The sequence below is a fragment of the Culex quinquefasciatus genome, chromosome 1, assembly GCF_015732765.1.
Source record: "Culex quinquefasciatus strain JHB chromosome 1, VPISU_Cqui_1.0_pri_paternal, whole genome shotgun sequence".
Taxonomy (NCBI): Eukaryota; Metazoa; Arthropoda; class Insecta; order Diptera; family Culicidae; genus Culex; species Culex quinquefasciatus.
Window position 1 is genome coordinate 122162524 of NC_051861.1, and position 22194 is coordinate 122184717.

General features: G+C 32.2%; 2 protein-coding genes across 3 annotated transcripts in view; both read right to left on the minus strand.

The window, feature by feature from the left end:
- The window catches only part of LOC119771170, a 105524-nt gene that overhangs the window by 40260 nt on the left and 43070 nt on the right, over positions 1-22194 (minus strand). For both annotated transcript variants that reach the window (XM_038266661.1, XM_038266660.1), the window contains exon 3: positions 4929-5355. The gene's annotated coding sequence lies outside the window, so the exon portion shown is untranslated. The remainder of the gene's footprint in view (positions 1-4928; positions 5356-22194) is intronic.
- Positions 20054-20847, minus strand: LOC119771171. The gene is made up of 3 exons (XM_038266662.1): positions 20750-20847; positions 20490-20690; positions 20054-20436 (listed from the first exon to the last, which is right to left on the minus strand). The coding sequence occupies exons 1-3, from the start codon at positions 20826-20828 to the stop codon at positions 20132-20134; spliced, it is 585 nt and encodes a 194-aa protein (XP_038122590.1). The 5' UTR covers positions 20829-20847; the 3' UTR covers positions 20054-20131.

The window sequence follows — 22194 nt, forward strand, 5'->3', positions numbered from 1 at the left end:
CCAAGATTTCATTTTCGCCTTTTTTCACTTATGAAATTTATCGTTTGCCACTGATTGCCGCCCGAAAGGGACTCCTTTTACAACAGAGTGGTTGGGCCGTCTGGGATCGATACCGAGCGCGCGCGCGCGTTGCAATTTCTAGCCTAAACGCGCCAAATCACGCAACGGCCAACAATAACACAACAAAAAGTAAGGTTATGTAAAAAAGTGGCAACTGACATGCAAGTGAGCTCGACTCGGCGATTGGATCGGAGGTACGAAAAAAAAATCGAGAGAGAAAGAGTGTGTGCTCGATTTCAATTCTGAGTGTAATCGATCCCTTTTGGCTACTCCATCGCTGAAAAAGTGAAGAAAGTTGTTTGGATCCGAAATTGAGCCCGCGGTGCGCGCGATGGAGTGTAACGCGTGTGTGAAAATAGAAAAGGCAGCGAAATGCTCAACTTTAGTAGAAAACGAGCAAAAACAAGGGCTCTAGTATTACCGAACGGGGCAGAGTGATTGCGCTGCCGATGGGAAAAAAAGTTGGAGCCGGTTTAAGGGGCGGCGGCGGTGGAGATGCCCTTATCGGGTTGGCACAACGCGCGCGATTGCAACATGATCCTTTTTGTGCGACCTGTAATAGCAGCAGGCCATGCCGGGATTGTTGTTGTTGTTAACGTTTGTCTGTCAACGGGTTTGCGTTGTGATGTCAGCGATGACAGAATGTTTGTTTGTTTTTGCAATATCATTTTGACATGTTTATAGTTTTTCGTTCTTATTTTTTTTAAATAAAATTTCCCTTCTTTCCGGATTTTTTTATGTGGAGTAATCTCTAAAATTTCGAAATTTGTTCGAAATTTTAATATTAGGTATTTTTTTAAATCAAATGTAGCGAGATCATACAAAATAAGCCTGTAAATATTAGAAAATCTATATTTTGAGAAGAGATTTTCTGATCGATTTGGTGACTTTGGGAAAGTTGTAGGTTGTTATAAGATTGTGTCAAGTACACGCAAAAAATCTGAATTTTTTATTTGACATTTTACCAAAATTCGTTTTGTTTTTATGTTTTAGGGAATAAAACCGCAACTAACTGAACAAAATATAATTAAAATCTGATACCATCGATATAATTTGTTGAAAAAAAAAATGTTTTTTTTTTTTAATTCAAAATATTTTTAATCATTTAAGAAATGTTTTAAAGATGCTAAATTAAATTTTCAATCAAAAATGACGCAATTTTGTTTGAATAAAGTGCCCCGTTTTCAAGTTACAGGCATTTCAATGTGATTTTTCCGATCAAAGTTCATGATGGAAAAGCTAACATTTTTTGAAAATCTGGGAAATTTCCTAATGTTTTCTTTTTTTGCTTCGTTGATCAGACCGCTGTTTGATGAGATATAGCCTTTTAAAGCTAAAATTTAGTGAAAAATTAGTTTTTCCTTACTGTTATCTAATTAGCTCTCATTTTCCAACTGGGTATGTCTCTGAAACTTTTGCTTAGATTTTCATAGCTAAAAAAATAAAATTTTCTTCTCTTTAAAAATAAGGAATGGCCTTGAATCATTAATTTAGAACATTTTAAGATATTTGGTATGATTTTTAAATTTCCAAATTATTTTTAATTATTATTAATTATTTCACAAAATTTTCATTGAAAATCAAATCAATAGTTATCAATGGTAATTATTGCAAACAAAAAAATGATCATCTTTTAAAAAACAGTACAATGTATGAAAAATGTTTAAATTCATTTTAGATTGCAAATTTGATTTTTTATTCAAAAATGTTTTTATGCAATTTATTTTTACATTATTTTCGTTTTTTTTCAAGAAAAAGATTTTTTTCAAAGAATCGATACCAGATTATGCAGCATCCTAATACCTAGTGAAAAAGACGACATTTTAGTTTCCTTAAAAAATCAAAATTGAAAAATACGTGTTTTGAGAATTTAGAACTTAGTAATAAAAAATCATTCAAATATTAACATGCCCATGGAAAAGTAATGAAAAGTTGAACTTTTCAGCACTTGTTTCGAAAAGTGAGACTTTTCAACATTTTTTTTATCTAAACGGTTAATTGACAAAATACATGAACATTTGACTTTTAATTTTACTCAAAGAGTGTTTTTCGGAATTGCAAAAAAAAAATGGAACTCGTTACAAAACATGATTTATTCCAACTACTATTTGGAAGTTTTCAATGGAAAACTTTAATCACAAAATACAAAATTATAAATCTAGAAAAAAACGATACTCCAGAAAATTACCTACCAATGTATTGTGTTTATGTTTAAAATTTGAAGAATGCTATCAAATCAGATAAGGCCAAATTTTTAATTCATTCTGACTAACAGCTTTAATTGTAAAATGTAGTTATTTTCATAAAATGTTGTTTTTTTAAATTTCTTAACATTCCATAGTTTGTAATGTTTTATTATTCGATTTTTTGTATTTATATTTGTATCATAAGAAATTGAATTGAAATGTTTAAAATGAACTAAGTTTGTGTAAACAAAATATATTAAAATTATGTGATATTTCGCTCAAAATTCGTCAAAACGAAACTATTCAAGAATGAGTAAGTCAAACAAGTGTCGAATTGGAGTAAATTTCTTTCAGAATAACTCTTTTCTGGATAATATCGATTGTAAAAAAAACCCTGTACTTTGAATTGAAACTACTCAAAAATTAGTAAATCAAACAATTTTGCTCCAATTTGATTTAAAACTACTCAAAAATTAGTGATTCAAGCAAGTGTCAATTTTGAGGTACTTTTTTCTGAATTTAAATTTTTTAAGTAATTTTGATTTGGTAAAAAGCTGTTTTTTTTTAACAAAAACTACTCAAAAAATTGCCAAATTTGGGTAAAATTGGCAAACAAAAAAAAGCAGGAGTCAAATCAGAATGAACATCTCTCAGAATAAATATCGAGTGAAATCCACTCAAATCTAAAATTGGGGGTAGTTTCAATTTTGTACCAAAAATTGCTCACAAATGACCACTGTCAAATTTAAGTAAATTTCCCTCAAAATATTGTATTTTTAAATTCTAAAATTGCGGTAGTTTGCAATATTTTGATATGCGATTTTTTTTGAAAAGGGACCATTCATAAACCAAGTAAACATGAAGTCAAATAGATGAAAGCAAAATTTAAAAATAAATGATCTGTAAGCTTTGAAATCCAAATCTTGCAGAAAACACTCAACAGTTGTCTTGAAATCATTAACTTGTTTTAGGTTTCCCAAATATTAAAACAAGAAAAAAATTGCTAAAAATGATTACAAAAAAAGCAGTTTTTATGAAAAACATGATTTTGTTAAAGATTTTTGAGACTGACATGATTTTGTTAAAAATAGTAGGTAAAAATGGAGTGTATCCTGCTCACTCCTGACGTTGTAGTATTCGCCGAACGATAACATTATCGTTTAACAAGTTTGTTACGCAAAAATGAGTTTAGAGGCAACATGACAAATTAGGGTAAGTGCTGGTGAGTGATTGTGGTGATCGAATAATAGCATGACTTACTGAATTATTTGTGTCTTGAGCGTAATTTTCGTTGAGTAATTGGTGTTTTTTGTGATTTTTTTTTGTGATTTTTTTTTTTGAGATTTTAATTAATTGTTTTGTGATTTTCAAAGCCCTTCCTATATCATCGTTGATTGGAAGGCACGGCGTCGGGTAAATTGTGTATAATGTTTTGAATAAGGTTTTATTTTTTTATGGTGAAAAAGCCATTTCTATATAATGATCGAAAGACGCACTGACATTTTGGATTAATTAATAGTGGAGTGAAATAATTGTGTGTGAGTGACTTTGTGTGTTAACCAAAAAGACCTTCCCATAGCATCGTTGCTCGGAAGGCTCGCCGACGGGTCTGTTATGAAAGTCCTCCCCATAGCATCGTAGCTCGGGAGGCATCGAAAAGCCAATACCTTATCCAACTAACCCAAAAAAAAAAAAAAATAATAATCACGTGATGCTTGAAGGAGATGCTGTGGATTCAACGGTCTCAAGCGGTATCAACAAGTATATAGCGAAAAACTGTGTGCTTGATGAGTCTGCAACTTCAACTATCGGACTAACATTCCTCCCTTTTGTTGAACTGCAGGCTTCTTGGGAGGGCGCCGGTATTGACTAATAAAGTAGGGATCTTCAGAGGTTAAACAGTGAACGGATGGTTGGCTCTCACTGATCATTTTTGATTCATTGTTTAGCTTCAGCTGATCTGTCAATAACGGAGTAGCAGCTCATTGGCAGTCAACCATGCTCATGCTCATGCTCAACATGACAAATTAGGGTAAGTGCTACTCGGATTGTAGATAATGCTGAGTTAGACCTATTTTTATTGATGATTTAAAAATAACCCAGATTTGAGTTAAATCTACTCATTTTTTGACACATGTAAGCAAAACTTATTTTTCCAAAAACTTTATTTTATGAAATTTGAGTAATTTGTTTTAAACGCAACTTTGCATAAATTGAATTTTTTTGAAAAAAAAAATACTCTGGTCTAGGCTATGATTTTTTTAAAGGTTTTTTTGGTTTAGTAAAAAATGTAATCAAAAATATCATATGCAAAATTACTTTGATTTTGTTACAACCTGATTAAACAAAGAATGAGTCAGCAGGGCAAAAGTCAGTTTTGATGTTTATTATTTTTTGTTTAATTTTCATTATTTTTAAGCTTGATTTTTTTTAAATAATAGGGAACAAAGTGGTACTGGCTATGATTAAAGTTTAATAGAATTTTAATTATAAAGTATGTTTCATGCCTATAAGCACTTTATCGATTTCAAAGGCAATCATAAATCATGGAAAACCCAATTTGACCTGCTCATAAACCAAAATTCGAAAATATATATGCCACTTTTCAAACACACTTAACATACATAATCCCCCAATCCACACACACATATGTGAGGCCAGATCATCAACCAGTAAACTTACCGTTACCAAAGTGGCATAAAAGTCAGCGGCACCACCGGCCAGCAAGCAACATCTCTTCTTCACCCCTTCCACCGGTTTATTTTTCATCCGTCGAAGCTCTTCCTCCTCATCAGTTCTGGACCAAAATTCCAAAAAATCTCAACCGCACAGACGCGTGATCACTTACACTCTCAAGCAAAAATGCTCACATTTGCTTACTTTTTTCTTTCTTCCGGAGTCGAATTCCCGCTAGCACTGATTTTTTTTCTTCCGAAATTTCCGAAAAAACAACACTTCCTCGCCTCCGAGACGACCTGAAAAAGCTGCGCTTTTCCAGATCTAATTTTTCCTCTTTACAACAACACGCATATGGGGATCAGTCAAAACCAGAGCTTGTTGCGCCGGGCGGGGTCAAAAACATCTCGCGAAGAAATTCGTGGTTTGGAGTCTGAAATGAGGATGAAAATAGAAGGAGAAAAAAACAAATTAGTTAATAATTAAGCAATAAAGCGCGATGAGCTCATATGGAAAATTTTGAGCGAATATTAGATCAAACAGCTGTTTTATTTTAAAAAGCAAAGCAAGAAAGAGGAAACAAACAAAAGGTGACTGACTTTTTCGGGGTCGGAATCAAAGTAGTCCACCGAGAAGAAAAGCGCGCGAGCGCGCGCGAGTCTGTAATTTGACAGACTGTGTAAATTGACAGTTGGACGACTAATGGACAGACGGTCAATTTTTGAGTTGGTCAAGTCGCGCGGTCGCTTTGATGGATCGGTCGACCAACGTCGCGAAGGAGGGAGATTTAGAAAGTGGTTTTAGCGCAAATTGCAGGTGCGCAGCGCGCGCGCGCGCTTAAGTGAGTTGGAAGAACTTTTTTGTTTGTTTACTTTGGCGAGTTCTGCTCTGGTTGTCAAGAGAATGCAAATGTGATGCAAAAAATGTGTGTGAAATGTGTTGGGAAAATTGCTCGGTTGTTTGCTTTGGAATGGGACGAGTCATGTGGAAAATTTGGCGAAATATTGATTGCTTGCAACTCAATTAAATTTAATCAATGGTATGAGGCAATCTCAAATTTCGTCAAAACAGAAACTACTCAAAAATGGGTAAATCATGCAAGTGTTAAATAGGTGCGAATTTCTCTCAGAATTACTCACTTCTGGGTAAAATCAACTTAAAAAAAAACTATTTTTGTACAAAAACTACTCAAAAATGCGTAAGTCAGACAGTTACCAAATTAAGGTAAAATTTCCTCAAAATTCGTTTTGATCTAATTTTTCTCAGAACTACTTATTTCTGAGTAATGTAGGCTGTGATTTTTTTTAAATATTTTTAGTACAAAAACTACTCAGTCAAATGTAAGTCAGATAGTTGCCATAGTTGGGTAAATATACCTCAAAATTCGTCAAAATAGAAACTACTAAAAAATAAGTAAGTCATGCAATTACTCACTGCTGGGTAATTTAAATTTTCAAAAATACTATTTTTGCATTGCAAAAACTACTCAGAAATGCATAAGTCAGACAAATGTCTCTCAGAATGATTTACTTCTGAGTAATTTCGATCTTGACATTTTTTTTATATATTTTGTACAAAAACTACTCAGAAATACTCATTTCTTAGTAACGTCGATTTTGGAAAAAGTACAAAAACTACTCAGAAAGGTCAGTCAATTGCTAAATTAAGGTAAAATTTCCTCAAAGTTCATTCAAAGCAAATTTCTCTCAGAATTGCCCATTTCCTACTAATTTCAAATTTGGAATAAACTGTTTTTTGTAATAGTACCACCCAAAAAAAAAATTGTTAGTAAGACAATTGCCTTATTTGGGTAAATATCCCTCAAAATTCGTCAAACAGAAACTACTTAAAAATGAGTAGGTCAAGCAAGTGTAAAACTGGAGTGATTTTTTCTCAGAATAAAAATCAAAATAAATCCACTCAAATCTGACATTTGTCTCACAAATTCATTTATGGGCAGTTTAGATTTTGGAGAAAAGCCGTTTTTTTGTGTACAAAAAGCAACTCAGAAATAAGTTAGTCAGAAACTACTCAAAAATAAGTAAGTCTAAAACATGCTAAATTGGAGTAAATTTCTCTCAGCATAGAAATTGAGAACAACCAACTCAATTTTGACAATGGTCTCACTCACTAATTTCTGAATTATTTTGATCTAATCTTAAGCTATTTTTGTGAACAAAAAAAATACTAAACATCTTATTTTTTATTTACAAAAAACTACTCAGTCAGTCTGAAACTACTCAAAACTAGGAACTCGAGCAAGTTTCAAATTGGAGTCAATTTCTCTCAGGGTAGAAATTTAGTACAGTCCACTCAAATCTAACGTTTGTCTCACTTACTAATTTTTGAATAATTTTGATCTTGGAAAAAGCTGTTTTTTGTAAAAATAAAACTACTCAAAAATGAGGAAGTCTGACAATATCCAAAATTTGGTAAGTTTCCTTCCGAATTCGTTAAAACGTCAAATGAAAGTGAAATTTCTTGATAATAAAAATCTAGCTGGAATTGTAAAAACACTACATAAAAATGAGTTATTCAGACCATTGAAAAATTTGGGTAAATTTGCTTCAAAATAAAAAAGTCGTCAAACAGAACCGTAAAAAAATATAAATCAATTCGTCAAAACAGAAACTACTCAACGATAAATAAGTCAGGCAAGTATAGAACTAAATATTTCTCAGAATAAAAATCAAAATAAATCGACATAAATCTGACATTTGTCTCAATTACTTACTTATTCATGAATAGTTAAGATTTCCGAGAAAAGCTGTTTTTTGTGTACAAAAAGCTACTCAGAAATTAGAAATTAGAAACTACTCAAAAATAAGTAAGTACAGCTAGTTTCAAATTGGAGTAAATTTCGTTCAGAATAGAAATTGAGTACAATCCACTCAAAACTTAGAATAATCTCACTCACTAATTTCTAATTAATTTTGATCTAGGAAAAGTAGTTTTTTCAACTACTCAAAAAAGAGCAATTCAGACAATTCCCAAATTTCGTTAAAACGTTGAATTAATGAGAAATTCCATGAGAAAAAAAAATCGTGCTGAAATTGTACAATAGAAACTGTGAAAAAAAGTAAAGCAAGTATTAGTTTGAACTTTAACTCATAAACAAAGCCGAATATATGCAGACTGACGTTTCTTCAAACAAATACAGGCAAACAAACAAAGTAGGCAAACTGCCAAACTGTCAATTTGTTTGTTTGTTGATGAGTTGGTTTGTTTGTTTGCCATAGTCTAATGGCTCCTTCAGATAATTGCCAATTTTGATAAATTTCCCTCAAAATTCGTCAAAACAAAAGCTACTTAAACATGAGTGAGTTGAGCAAAAGTCAAACTTGAATGAATTTGTCTCAGAATAAAAATCGAGTAAAATCCACTCAAATCTGACACTTGTTTACTTACTCATTTCTGGGTAGATTGCCAAATTTGGGTAAATTTTCGTCACAATTAAATGAAAATTGGGTGCAATGCACACAAATCAGTCAATTGTTTCTCTTACTCATAATTGGGTAATTTTGGTTTTGTCAAAATCTGAGTAAATTTAGATTTTGTTAAATCCTTGTCAACAAATACACGCTAATAAAATATAAGTCAAAACTAATTTTAATTTAGACTAAATTTTGTTTTCAATGTTTGCAGGCAATTCGATTTGGGTGAATTTTACTAAGATATTAATGAACAATTTCTACTCATTCATTAGTGAGTTTGGTTTTGACAAATATTGACTCCAAACTCTCATCTGTCAGATTTGAATGAATTTAACTCAAAATTCAGTGATTAATTTTTACACATTTCTGAGTAAGTCCGGTTTGGACAAAATCCGATTCCGAACATCATTCAACAATCAAAATTCTCCAATTAACCGCTTGTCTTTAGGTCATTAAATCTCATCAAACACTTAAACATCTCCATCCCCCCAGAAAGTGATGTAATCCGACAGCGATTTACAACAAATTAATCAAATTCCAACCCATTCACCGACCACCACCGGCGGCCAGCATGGACTCTGTCCAAATCACGCCATATTGACACACGGTGTGATCGCAGGGAAAGACCCCCTCGTCGAAAAAAGTGCAAGACCCCAACAAAAAAAAAAACGCCTGAAGATAACTCAAAAAGCCGCCTCTCTCTCTCGTTAATCAACCGCGTCCAACTTCAAGATTTCGTCATACATTTTAACCGCGCGCGCAAAACCCTAAGTCGACGCTTCTCACCGTCGATCCCCAATAATCTTTCACTTTCCTGGGTAGACCAAGACGACGACGACGGACGGTCCGTCCGATGTCGTAACAACACACCCCTGCGAAGACGACGAACCTTTTTCCGGCACTTGGAAGCGTCCGCTAAAGCGTTGCGAGCGAAGATCAATTAATAATCTAGCACCTACAAGTTGGATTGGAGAGACCTCTTCAGTCCTCAGACTTAACCTCTATGGATGAAGAGGGTGTGGCCCCAGTTAGGAGAGGCTCGAAGAGGTCGCTTCCGTGAGGAGCAACGTGGTTGAAGGTTCAAGAGGTGGCGAAATGTCAAAAGTGCACGATTACTGAAACTCCTGAAAACTGAATAAAATTTAACTAAATTTGAAGAAACGTCAATGTACACGAAATTGAGTAAAATTGCACCAAAACTGTTTCGATTAAATTGTAATCATTTTTGACTAGTTTCCAAAAATCGTGTATTGTTGACATTTGAGTTCGTCGACTATCAAAAAGTTTTCAAAATAAGCGTGTACTTTGACAGCATGCATGTTTGTTTGATACACTTGAATCACAACAATGCAGTTGGTTATCTGCATTGATCTTTTTCCATAAACGGTTATTAATGGTGACCACAACTTGCACTTTTGGCCACTTTGGACGCACCTCCGGAACGACGGGGGAACTTATGAGAAAGCATTCAAACACGATGGCCTACGGTGACGTTGGCGTTAACAATGGTGGGCAGATTGGAGGATCTTGATAAAATTTGGGTGAATTGTTGAGGTGAAAAAGTTGATCTTTTGTTAAGTTTTCGACGAAGTAAATCGCCCACTTTTAAAGAAACGGGTTTATTTATCTCAATACCAAGAAACATGACTCAAGACCAAAAGACCAAAATTACCAAAACTACAAAAAATTACACAAAATTTACAAAATGAACAAATGATCAAAATTGTCAAAATTGTCAAAATTGTCAAAATTGTCAAAATTGTCAAAATTGTCAAAATTGTCAAAATTGTCAAAATTGTCAGAATTGTCAAAATTGTCAAAATTGTCAAAATTGTCAAAATTGCCAAAATTGTCAAAATTGTCAAAATTGTCAAAATTGTCAAAATTGTCAAAAATGTCAAAATTGTCAAAATTGTCAAAATTGTTAAAATTGTTAAAATTGTCAAAATTGTCAAAATTGTCAAAATTGTCAAAATTGTCAAAATTGTCAAAATTGTCAAAATTGTCAAAATTGTCAAAATTGCCAAAATTGTCAAAATTGTCAAAATTGTCAAAATTGTCAAAATTGTCAAAAATGTCAAAAATGTCAAAAATGTCAAAATTGTCAAAATTGTCAAAATTGTCAAAATTTTCAAAATTTTCAAAATTGTCAAAATTGTCAAAATTGTCAAAATTGTCAAAATTGTCAAAATTGTCAAAATTGTCAAAATTGTCAAAATTTTCAAAATTGTCAAAATTGTCAAAATTGTCAAAATTGTCAAAATTGTCAAAATTGTCAAAATTGTCAAAATTGTCAAAATTGTCAAAATTGTCAAAATTGTCAAAATTGTCAAAATTGTTAAAATTGTCAAAATTGTCAAAATTGTCAAAATTGTTAAAATTGTCAAAATTGTCAAAATTGTCAAAATTGTCAAAATTGTCAAAATTGTCAAAATTGTCAAAATTGTCAAAATTGTCAGAATTGCCAAAATTGTCAAAATTGTCAAAATTGTCAAAATTGCCAAAATTGTCAAAATTGTCAAAATTGTCAAAATTGTCAAAATTGTCAAAATTGTCAAAATTGTCAAAATTGTCAAAATTGTCAAAATTGTCAAAATTGTCAAAATTGCCAAAATTGTCAAAATTGTCAAAATTGTCAAAAATGTCAAAATTGTCAAAATTGTCAAAATTGTCCAAATTTTCAAAATTGTCAAAATTGTCAAAATTGTCAAAATTGTCAAAATTGTCAAAATTGTCAAAATTGACAAAATTGTCAAAATTGTCAAAATTGTCAAAATTGTCAAAATTGTCAAAATTGTCAAAATTGTCAAAAATGTCAAAAATGTCAAAATTGTCAAAATTGTCAAAATTGTCAAAATTGTCAAAATTGTCAAAATTGTCAAAATTGTTAAAATTGTCAAAATTGTCAAAATTGTCAAAATTGTCAAAATTGTCAAAATTGTCAAAATTGTCCAAATTTTCAAAATTGTCAAAATTGTCAAAATTGTCATAATTGTCAAAATTGTCAAAATTGTCAAAATTGTCAAAATTGTCAAAATTGTCAACATTGTCAAAATTGTCAAAATTGTCAAAATTGTTAAAATTGTCAAAATTGTCAAAATTGTCAAAATTGTCAAAATTGTCAAAATTGTCAAAATTGTCAAAATTGTCCAAATTTTCAAAATTGTCAAAATTGTCAAAATTGTCAAAATTGTCATAATTGTCAAAATTGTCAAAATTGTCAAAATTGTCAAAATTGTCAAAATTGTCAAAATTGTCAAAATTGTTAAAATTGTCAAAATTGTCAAAATTGTCAAAATTGTCAAAATTGTCAAAATTGTCAAAATTGTCAAAATTGTCCCATGCACCGGGAACTGGGCGCTCTAGTTTCGTTTGTTTGCAGTGGGCACACTAAAAAAAATAAGTATGTTTTTGGGTTATAATTACACGTCAAAAATTACAAATATGACACAAATGACAAAAATGACAAATATGACAAAAATGGCAAAAATGACTTTGACCCACAGGTTATCCGAATCCAACTAAGATTCGACAATCAAAATTGACAGTTGCACGCTGTCAGACAGTTACCCAAATCTTGTTTAAATTAGGTTTAGATGTTTACCTATTTTTTTGCCAGGATTTTTTTGATAACAAGGTTGCACAAAACCAACCCAACTCGTTTTTCCGCCAAAAGCAAGATTACCATAAACCAACATTTACCAGCGGAATTCACCCAGTGCTCGACTGGATTATTAGGCAATAATCGCACTCGGCCAGAAATCAAGTCCAAGTAAACACATCCACTTGTTCGAGAGAAACCGCGCGGAGTAAACATTTGCTTATTTTTCCTCTTTTCTCGCTTAATAGCCTGGGTTTCGTTCAACAAGCGGAAAGAAGGTCGACGAGCACACCTTCGTAGTCGTTGTGGTGGATTTAGAAGACAGATATTGTACCACAGTAGGCCGGCTTTTTGAAGCGGTGCAACAGCACACATACAGCGAGGCAGCATGTTGTTGTTGTTGTTCGCTGCAAGTACCCGTGATTTAGTGTTTGTGCAATTGATTGTAAAGAAAACGATCAAAACGAGCTTTTTCTTGGCGCTCTACACGCGATGCAACGTTTTGGATCTCGTTTTGGTGCACCGAAACTCGTGGAAGTCTCATTAGAGTGGACCCTCAAACGTCAAATTTAGCTAAATGGTTAGAATTTGTTCGTCGTGTATTTTGACAGATCGAGCTACACGCTCGTTTTGAGTTCGACCTCCGAACTGAGATAAATTTTAAGATTCGGTGAATCTCATTCAACTGTGTAGCTTTGACAGCTGACTGTAAACAAATGATACACGTTGGATCAGAAATACCCAAAAAAAGTTTTAAAATAACCCAATTTTAATTACTGACCAAGGGATACGTAGTATGTAGACCAATGACTCTGCAAGTCTCTAAAAGAGACTTGGAACCGCAAAACCCCGCACGGGAGGGCACCATCAGCTGAGGGTCCGTGGTCGGATGGAAAAAAGGAGGTTGCGTAAGATCCGCCCTGAAAATATGCGCGAGCGAGCGAGATCTCGTTTTTCTTAAGGAGAACAATAGAATTCCGAGCCGAGGGTTGTGGGGGTAGGGCGCCGGCGAAGAAAACCGCCGGAGAAAAAAAACAAAGGCACAATCGCCGAGTCTTATGGCAATAATAAAGAGCAGGTCGACAAAAGGTGCTTACGAGATGACGCGGAGATGGAGTCGGGTCGATGCAGGTGATTTGTTGGGAAATTGCGTGTTTTTTTTGGGAAGAATGTTGAAATGGGAAGGAATTTGGCGAGTATTTTGAAGTTTGCCATAAAATTTTGACGTTTCTTCCAGAAGAGCATATTACACTGTAAAGCAAATCTAGAAAGAATCTTTGATTTAGGTTGATTATTTTTTAGTTTTAAATATTTCAAATTGAGCGTGTAAAATTTCAAAAACTGACAGATTAATAAACATAAATTCCTTTAACTACCCTCAAACCAAGCTACAACCGAATAACTTAATTTATTAGATAACATCACGCAATGTGCACCATTGTTTCCGTTTTTTTCAGTACACGCTCAAAGGAAACCCAACAAGTTATTGGTTTAGCGTTTTTAAATTAAGCCATAAATTTTGGAAGCGCTTCAATTCCCGGAACGCTGAGCAAACATACCCTTCAATCAGTGTTATGTGCAAATGGCACTTCTTGCACGCAACATTGCATTCAAAAAAACAAATGATGCAAGAAAGTGCACGTCATGTTCACACAATTTCAAAAAAGCGATTCAATTTTAATTTCACCTTTTTTTGCAAATTTTGTGAACTTGCAATGTCACTGCACTCCGCTCACTTTGCAGACAATCGGGAACTGTCAGTTTTTAAAAGTAGAAAAATCTTCGTCTTCTTTAAATTTTGACAGTTGCCAACTTTCACTTCGCTGTGCGCAAAAATCTCCAAAACAAAAGCAAATTTTTACTTTTGATTCGAGGTGTTCGTGCGAAAACGCGCGCTGTTAGCGCGCGCTTGCACAAAAACGCAAACCAAAACAAAACAAAGCAAGCAGAAATTATTGTCAGGGTGCACTTGTTTTGTTTTGCTTTGTCAACCGCGTCGTTCTTTTTCCCATGCACCGGCAAGTGGGCGCTCTAGTTTGCATTTTTGCCGCGGGCAACCAAAAAAAATTGTTTGTTTTGTTTCAAAATGTCAAATGCCGCAAACGTCAAAGTGACGTTTACACTCCTGAAAAGAATCTTCATCTTTTTCAACTGTGCAAAACACCCAACCGTTGACCGATTTTGTGATTTGCGATGAAAGATTTGTGCCCAGTTCGTTTGTGTACTTATTTGTTACGCCCTTTATTTGTTTACTTCTGGTTCTCGTTGTGGCTTCCCTCCCCCGTCCCCGGAGCTGTCAACAGCATTGGTAGCGCCCAATCGGTTGGAAAATGTGAATTGAATTCCATTCAGCGTTTTGACCGAGTGGGCATGGAGGGCAAACCCGAACCCAGTGTTGACTACTAGGTTTGACCTGAAGTTAGGTTAGGGTTATTTGTTTACATTATGGAGTGAGTGGATTTGGGTCATAAAATGGACTTTGTTAGGTTTTAAATAAAAAAAATGTCAACTTGAAAATTGATTCAAGTATAATTAAGTTAATTTAGAGTGTAAAAATGACATTCTATAACCTAGTGAGAATTTTGGCGGTCAAAACGGTGCGTCAAAATAATTTAAAAAAAAATCTGTTTTCGAACGGAGCGTGATCAATCGTGAACAATTTTCAATACGTTTTATTGAAAAATTCAAATGTAATAATTAAATATTTAATGTAATATATAGATAATAATATTAAACATTCTGAATTGCATTATAATGCCGAATCTCAAAACGCAGAATTTGAAATTTTTGAGGAAAAAGTCCCATATCATAAAATTTTAAGGCAGAAAACATAAAATAAAAAAACAAAAACTCATTAAAATTTACATACAGAAAATAAGAAATTCAAAAATACAAACGTTAAAAAGATTAACTTACAAAACTGAGAAATAGAAAATAATAAAAAAAACAGTTCGTACTCGGTTATCTGGATATCACTCCGGATAAACTAATCAAGACATTTTTATCTTTCTCAAAAGTTGGATTTCTAACCTAAAATATGTCTCCAGAGATGACTGATTTTCTGTAATTTGAGATGGCGGCAAAAATGGAAGCATTCAAAAATGTAAAAATAAAAAAATAGGAAAATAATATGAATTTAAGAATCGAAGAAAATTTAGAAAGACAATTTTAGAATTTTAAATGTAAGGATTTTAAAATTAAGGAAATTTTAAAAATATAAATTTGAAAAATTTAAGAATTTTAAAATTGAGAAATTTGAAAATTTTAGGATTTTTAAATTTAAGAATTTTAAAATCTAAGAATTTTGAAATTTATTAATTTTATAATTTAAGAATTTTATAATTTGAGAATTTAAAAAATTAGAAATTTAAATATTTAGGAATTTTATGATTTAAGAGTTTTAAATTTTGAGAATTTTAAAATTAAAAATCTAAAAATGTCAAAATTCAGGAATTTAATAATATAGGAATTTCAAATTTCTAGAATTTAAAAATTTAGAAATTTATGAATTTAAAAATTGAAAAATGTTGGATTTTGAAAATTGAAGAATTTGAAAATGGGTAATTCTCTACCAACTCACACGAAATCGGGAAAAGTTGCCCCGACCCCTCTTCGATTTGCGTGAAACTTTGTCCTAAGGGGTAACTTTTGTCCCTGATCACGAATCCGAGGTCCGTTTTTTGATATCTCGTGACGGAGGGGCGGTACGACCCCTTCCATTTTTGAACATGCGAAAAAAGAGGTGTTTTTCAATAATTTGCAGCCTGAAACGGTGATGAGATAGAAATTTGGTGTCAAAGGGACTTTTATGTAAAATTAAACGCCCGATTTGATGGCGTACTCAGAATTCGAAAAAACGTATTTTCATCGAAAAAACACTAAAAAGTTTTAAAATCCTCCCATTTTCCGTTACTCGACTGTAAAAATTTTGGAACATGTCATTTTATGAGAAATTTAATGTACTTTTCGAATCTACATTGTCCCAGAAGGGTCATTTTTCATTTAGAACAAAATTTTTCATTTTAAAATTTCGTGTTTTTCTAACTTTGCAGGGTTATTTTTTAGAGTGTAACAATGTTCTACAAAGTTGTAGAGCAGACAATTACAAAAATTTTGATATGTAGACATAAGGGGTTTGCTTATAAACATCACAAGTTATCGCGATTTTACGAAAAAAAGTTTTGAAAAAGTTACTTTTTGCGTTTCTCTTTGTTTCGTCGTCCGTGTCTGTCGCGGGTGACCATGAACGGCCATGATCGATGACGACCAACTTTTTCAAAACTTTTTTTCGTAAAATCGCGATAATTCGTGATTTTTATAAGCAAACCCCTTATGTCTATATATCAAAATTTTTGTAATTGTCTGCTCTACAACTTTGTAGAACATTAAAACACTCTAAAAAATAACCCTGCAAAGTTAGAAAAAACACGAAATTTTAAAATGAAAAATTTTGTTCTAAATGAAAAATGACCCTTCTGGGACAATGTAGATTCGAAAAGTACATTAAATTTCCCATAAAATGACATGTTCCAAAATTTTTTTACAGTCGAGTAACGGAAAATGGGAGGATTTTTAAAACTTTTTTAGTGTTTTTTTCGATGAAAAATACGTTTTTTCGGAATTCTGAGTACGCCATCAAATCGGGCGTTTAATTTTACATAAAAGTCCCTTTGACACCAAATTTCTATCTCATCACCGTTTTAGGCTGCAAATTATTGAAAAACACCTCTTTTTTCGCATGTTCAAAAATGGAAGGGGTCGTACCGCCCCTCCGTCACGAGATATCAAAAAACGGACCTCGGATTCGTGATCAGGGACAAAAGTTACCCCTTAGGACAAAGTTTCACGCAAATCGAAGAGGGGTCGGGGCAACTGCTGTGTGAGTTGGCGGAGAATTACCCAAATATTAGAATTTAAAAATTTAAGAATTTAAACATTAAAGAATTCTAAAATTCCAAATTTAAAGAATTTTAAATTATTAGAATTTATAAATTTAAAAATTTCAAAATTTAAAAAAATTGAAATTTAGGAATTTTGAAATTGAAAAATTCAAGAATTTTGAAAATAGAAGAATTTCAAAATTGAAAGAAAAAAATCTAAGAATTAAATAAAAAGAATCCAGAAATTTTGGAATTTTAGGATTTTGGAATGGATTAAGGATTTTTGAATTTAGAAATTAAGGAATTTTGGAGTTAAGTAATCCAAGAATTCGAGAACTAAATGATTAAAAGCCTAAGATTTTTAAAATTTTGAATACTAAAAATCATATTTTTTTCATTTTTTTTAATAATTTTGAAAAATTTAAGAATGGTAAAATTTAAGAATTTTAACAGCCTAAATTTTAAAATTAATGATTTAAAACTTGAAGAATTTAAAAAATATAAGAATTAAAAAATAGAATTCAGGAATTTAGGAATTTTAGGATTTTGGAATGTAAGAATTGAAGGATTTTTGAATTTAGAGATTAAGGAATTTTGGAATTAAATAATTCAAGAATTTGAAAATTAAATGATTAAAAAGTCTAAGCTTCTTAATATTTTAAAGACCAGAAATATGATTTTTTTGTTTTAATTTTTTTTATAATTTTTAGAAATTTAAAAAATTATAAATTTGATGTTTTAGAACTTTAAAAATTTAAAATTTCAAATTTAAACAATTTCAAACTCCAAGAATTTAAAAATACAAGAATTAAAAAAAGAATTCAGAAATTAAAGAATCTTAGGATTTTGGAATAAATAAAGCATTTTTGAATTTAGAAATTAAGGAATTTTGGAGTTAGGTTATTCAAGAATTTGAGAATTGAATGATTAAAAAGCTTGAGATTTTTAAAATTTTGAATACCAAAAACAAGAATTTTCTGTTTTTATTTTTTTTATAATTTTGAAGAATTAAAAAATTGAGGAATTAAAAAAATAAGGAATTGAAAAATTTAAAAATGTAAAAATTTAAGAATTTTTAAAGCCTAAATTTTAAATTTTAATAATTTCAAACTTCAAGAACATAAAAAATATAAGAATTTAAAAAAATAGAATTCAGGAATTTAGGAATTTTAGGATTTTGGATTGTAAGAATTTAAGGATTTTGAATTTAGAAATTAAAGAATTTTGGAATGAAATAATTCAAGAATTTGAGAATTAAATGATTAAAAAGTTTAAGCTTCTTAAATTTTGAATACCAGAAATTTGATTTTTCTGTTATATTTTTTATAAATTTTAAGAATTAAAAAAAATATAATTTTTAAGTTTAAGAATTTTAAAAGTTAAAATTTTTAAGAATTTCAATCTCCAAGAATTTAAAAATTTAACAATTTAAAAAAAGCAGAATTCTGGAATTAAGGAATTTGAGAAATAAATGATTAAAAAGCTTAAGATTTTTAAAACATTAAGTCAAAAATTTTAATTCTTTGTTTTTATTTTTTTATAATTTTTGAATTCTGGTTTTTAAATTGATGAAAATTTGATTTGGTGTTTTATTTTTAGTAGTTTCAGCATTTTAACTTTTCTCCAAACTGTCATTTTTTTGGGAGGTCATGAAAAGAATGCGCAGCTTTTCTTGACCGCGTTCCTTCCGATCTCCGTACTTATCTTCATGAAGTGACATAACCTCACTTTTCTGCACTTTCATCTAACGTACAACGCATTCAAACTTAAATTTACACTCTAAATTAAACATTACCAATCAAATTATAATTCATATGTTTTATTTTGTTATTGAGTGTCAAATTTGGTAATCAAACTGCGTAAAAATAACAAAATCGGCGATTCAAAACATTCAAAATTTTGTTACAAGGTAGTTTGCAGCTAAACATATTATTAAGACATAACAATTCCCTTGACAATTTTTTTATTTTTTAAGTGAGTTCCACTGTTTGTTTACATTGTTGATGTAGGCATTCAAATAGAAAGCTGAATTTGACGTGTTTAATTTACACTCTAAATTGATATTAACAAAATATATATTAAAGTTTTTTATTATTTTTATCCACTGCCAAATTTGGTTAATAAATAGTGTTTAAGTACTTGAAAAATCAAAAAAATAAAAAAAATTGATAAAATCAAACTTAAAATTTGTAAACTTTCACTTTAGCGTGTGTTTTTTACCCAACTCTTCCCCGAGCCATATTTATCACGCCGATTATATTCATTATGGTTTTTTTCGCACCCAGGCACAAATTAAGATTATATAAAAATGGCCTCCGGGCAACTCACCGCAACCTGCGAGAATGGGGGTCCCATCTGAGGGTAAGATTAATTCGCACCTTGTCCCTCCTTTGATCTCATAAAGCAGTGCAGTGTTGCCAACCAAAATAAATCAAAAAAATTAAACAAAAAAAAAGATGTCGGGACCCACTTTCGAGCGGTGATTAACGAAACTTGCGGTTGCAAACAGGTTCGCAGGACGTTTTCACCGTACAAAAAAAAAGTGACAGGTTGCTTGCGAAAAAGAGAAAGAAGATTGCACAACCGTCAGGTTGAAAAATTCCCCGAGGGCAGCGCAGCAACACAGTTTCGATAACGAGATTTGATTTATGGCGCGCGGGGAACCGGCAGGATTATCTCCGGAACGGGTTTTTTTTCTGTGTGCGAATCTGTGCCAGTGCACAGGTTTTATTATTAAGCGGTGTCAGATATCTTGTGATAAAACTTGATCCGATTTGTGACAGCGCGCGCCCGCGATGGTGTGTTTAGCCAAATTTGACCTAATTTTGAGGGGGTCACTTGCATAATTGAAGTTTGGCCAGACGAATCTGCGAATTAATTTATTCGTTGCTTACGTCTATCAGAGTTCACTGAAAAAAGAGAACTCGACCTAAAGACGGTGCTCTGTTAAGAAACGTTAATTACTTTTTAATTTATTCCTGTTTGTCTTCTTTGTCTTTTGGCAGTGAGTTGTCGCCGAACTGAACCAGCAAGAAAAAACGAGTCACTGTAATGAAGCGATTATGCCACCCTGATTGAGGTTGTAAAGTGCACGTAAACGCTCGCCTGCTTTTTTTTCTCTGTGTGGGCGATTGCACGGTGGGAACAATAGTGGAATTATATAATTCTTCGAACTTGTTTTTTTTTTTTTTTTTTTTTTTTTTTTTTTTTTATTAACACATAACACATAAATCTATGTGATCCTTTTCAAATACATTAAAATCCATCCAAATGGATAAAAGAACATGTCAACTCTTACTTGTTCAGCGGACAATCAACGAAAAAGATCGTGCTTTCGTTGGTCGCCCAATTGACAAAGCCAATGTAATTGGTCGATATTGTGGAATCGGTTTCGTCGATGAATGGCAACTGCTCGTTGTCCCGGGTAACCCTAACCCGTCCGGTCCCGGTAATCTCCACGGTGAACATCAGTGGTGCGTAGAAGGACATCCATCCCATCGTGTTTATTTTCTTGAAAGCTAAATGAGAGTTGAACTTGTCCACCGCTGTTCGAACATAACGCTGCAAGAAGGTCTCACACGCGATGGAGTGGGAAATGACTGTGAAAATGTCGATTAGATTTTTTTGAACTGTTGAACTTCACCAATCTTACCAATTTCATGAATCAAAGTTGAATAATAGGGACGATTTGTCGAAGTCAGTCTAATGTAGGCATTTCTATCTCCGAGGACGCCCATTCGCATTTTCGTGGTTCCATTATTGATTTCAACGTTTCGAAACTGACCCATGCGGTAGTAGGGATGATCAACGTTGAATCCGATGTTAGCGTTGAGCTGCAGGCATCCCCTTGTTACTTAGAAAGTATAAAATTAAGTTGATTCAGTACAGCTTAAATGCAAAACTTAAACAAACCTTCAAACTTGTTTTCATCCAAGTATCCGCCAGGAAAGGCACCAACTGCCACTGCTAGTAGAACAATTCTCAGGAACATCTTTTCAACTTGCTGAATGAATTTGAACTGATGAATTTCAAAGGAATTAATTTCATTTTATAAAGAAAAAGAAACGAACCAAAATTCCTGCAAGATACTCTTATCTTCATTATCTTTAAACGAGCAAGATCACTGTCACCCTTAAAGTCATATATAATGATAAAAATTTAGAATTCAAATTCACCCACAGCAGGAAGCCGCGAGGATAACTCTACCTCTCCAAAAATTTCGCAAAAAAACGACTTACTACGCATTAAAAATCGGATACATTAGTTTCCGATAGCACTTAGAAAAACATTTTTTCTTAATTTTCAATAACCAGAGATCGGATCATAATGTCCAAACAAGAAAATTGTAGAGAACTTTATTTAAATATTTTTTCAGAACTGGACATGTATGAACGGTATTTTAACCTAAAAAATGGTTTTCACAAAAAATGGGGCATTTTATCATGAAAAAAAAAATTATTAAAAAAAAATCGGGAAAATTTTCGATACTGAGCAATTTCCTAGGAAATCGGTCTTTTTTTATTAATTCTATTTTTTGTATTTTTTAATCCGGCTGAAACTTTTTTTGTGCCTTCGGTATGCCCAAAGAAGCAATTTTGCATCATTAGTTTGTCCATATAATTTCCCTTACAAATTTGGAAGCTATCCATTAGGGTGGGTACGAATTTTGAAAAGTTCTCAGATCAAGTTCTGGTGTGGTTCCCCTTGTAGGTCATACCCATAGGGACTCTCACGCCAAATTTCAGCTCATTTGGTTGAAAACTGGCTTGTCTCAAGCGGGTTCAAGTTTAGGGGAGCTGGGGGTAAGACGGCCAGGCGGGGTAAGACGGCCACCCCACTGTTTTACTAAGTATACTAATGAATATTACTAAAATGTTTAGCAATACTGTTCCTCATGCTAAATAATGCATATGGAGTCACCTTTGCCAAAAATATTGTTTGAAATAGTATAAAAATAGATCAAAATAAACAAATAATTTTTGAACTTGAAACTGGATGTAATTTTCATGAATTACAACTTAGGCATTTTGTTAGATAACAATATGTTTTCCTGTCTTCAAATATTTTTTCATGTTAAATTGAAGTTTTCCCTAGATTATGTCCCTCGAAAAAGTTTAGAAAATGCGATGAGCTATTTACAAAAATTGTTTAAAAAATAATTTATTTGGGGGCAAGACGGCCACCTCCTCCGGGGTAAGACGGCCACCCGTAATTTGTAGATTTTAATTGATATAGGTTATATTTTTGACGGTTTTGACTATTATGACATATTTGTAGATAAGGAAACGCATTTTCAATAAAACTATCCATTTTTAATCAAAATGCTGTTAACTACCGTTTCGACAACATTCTTTACT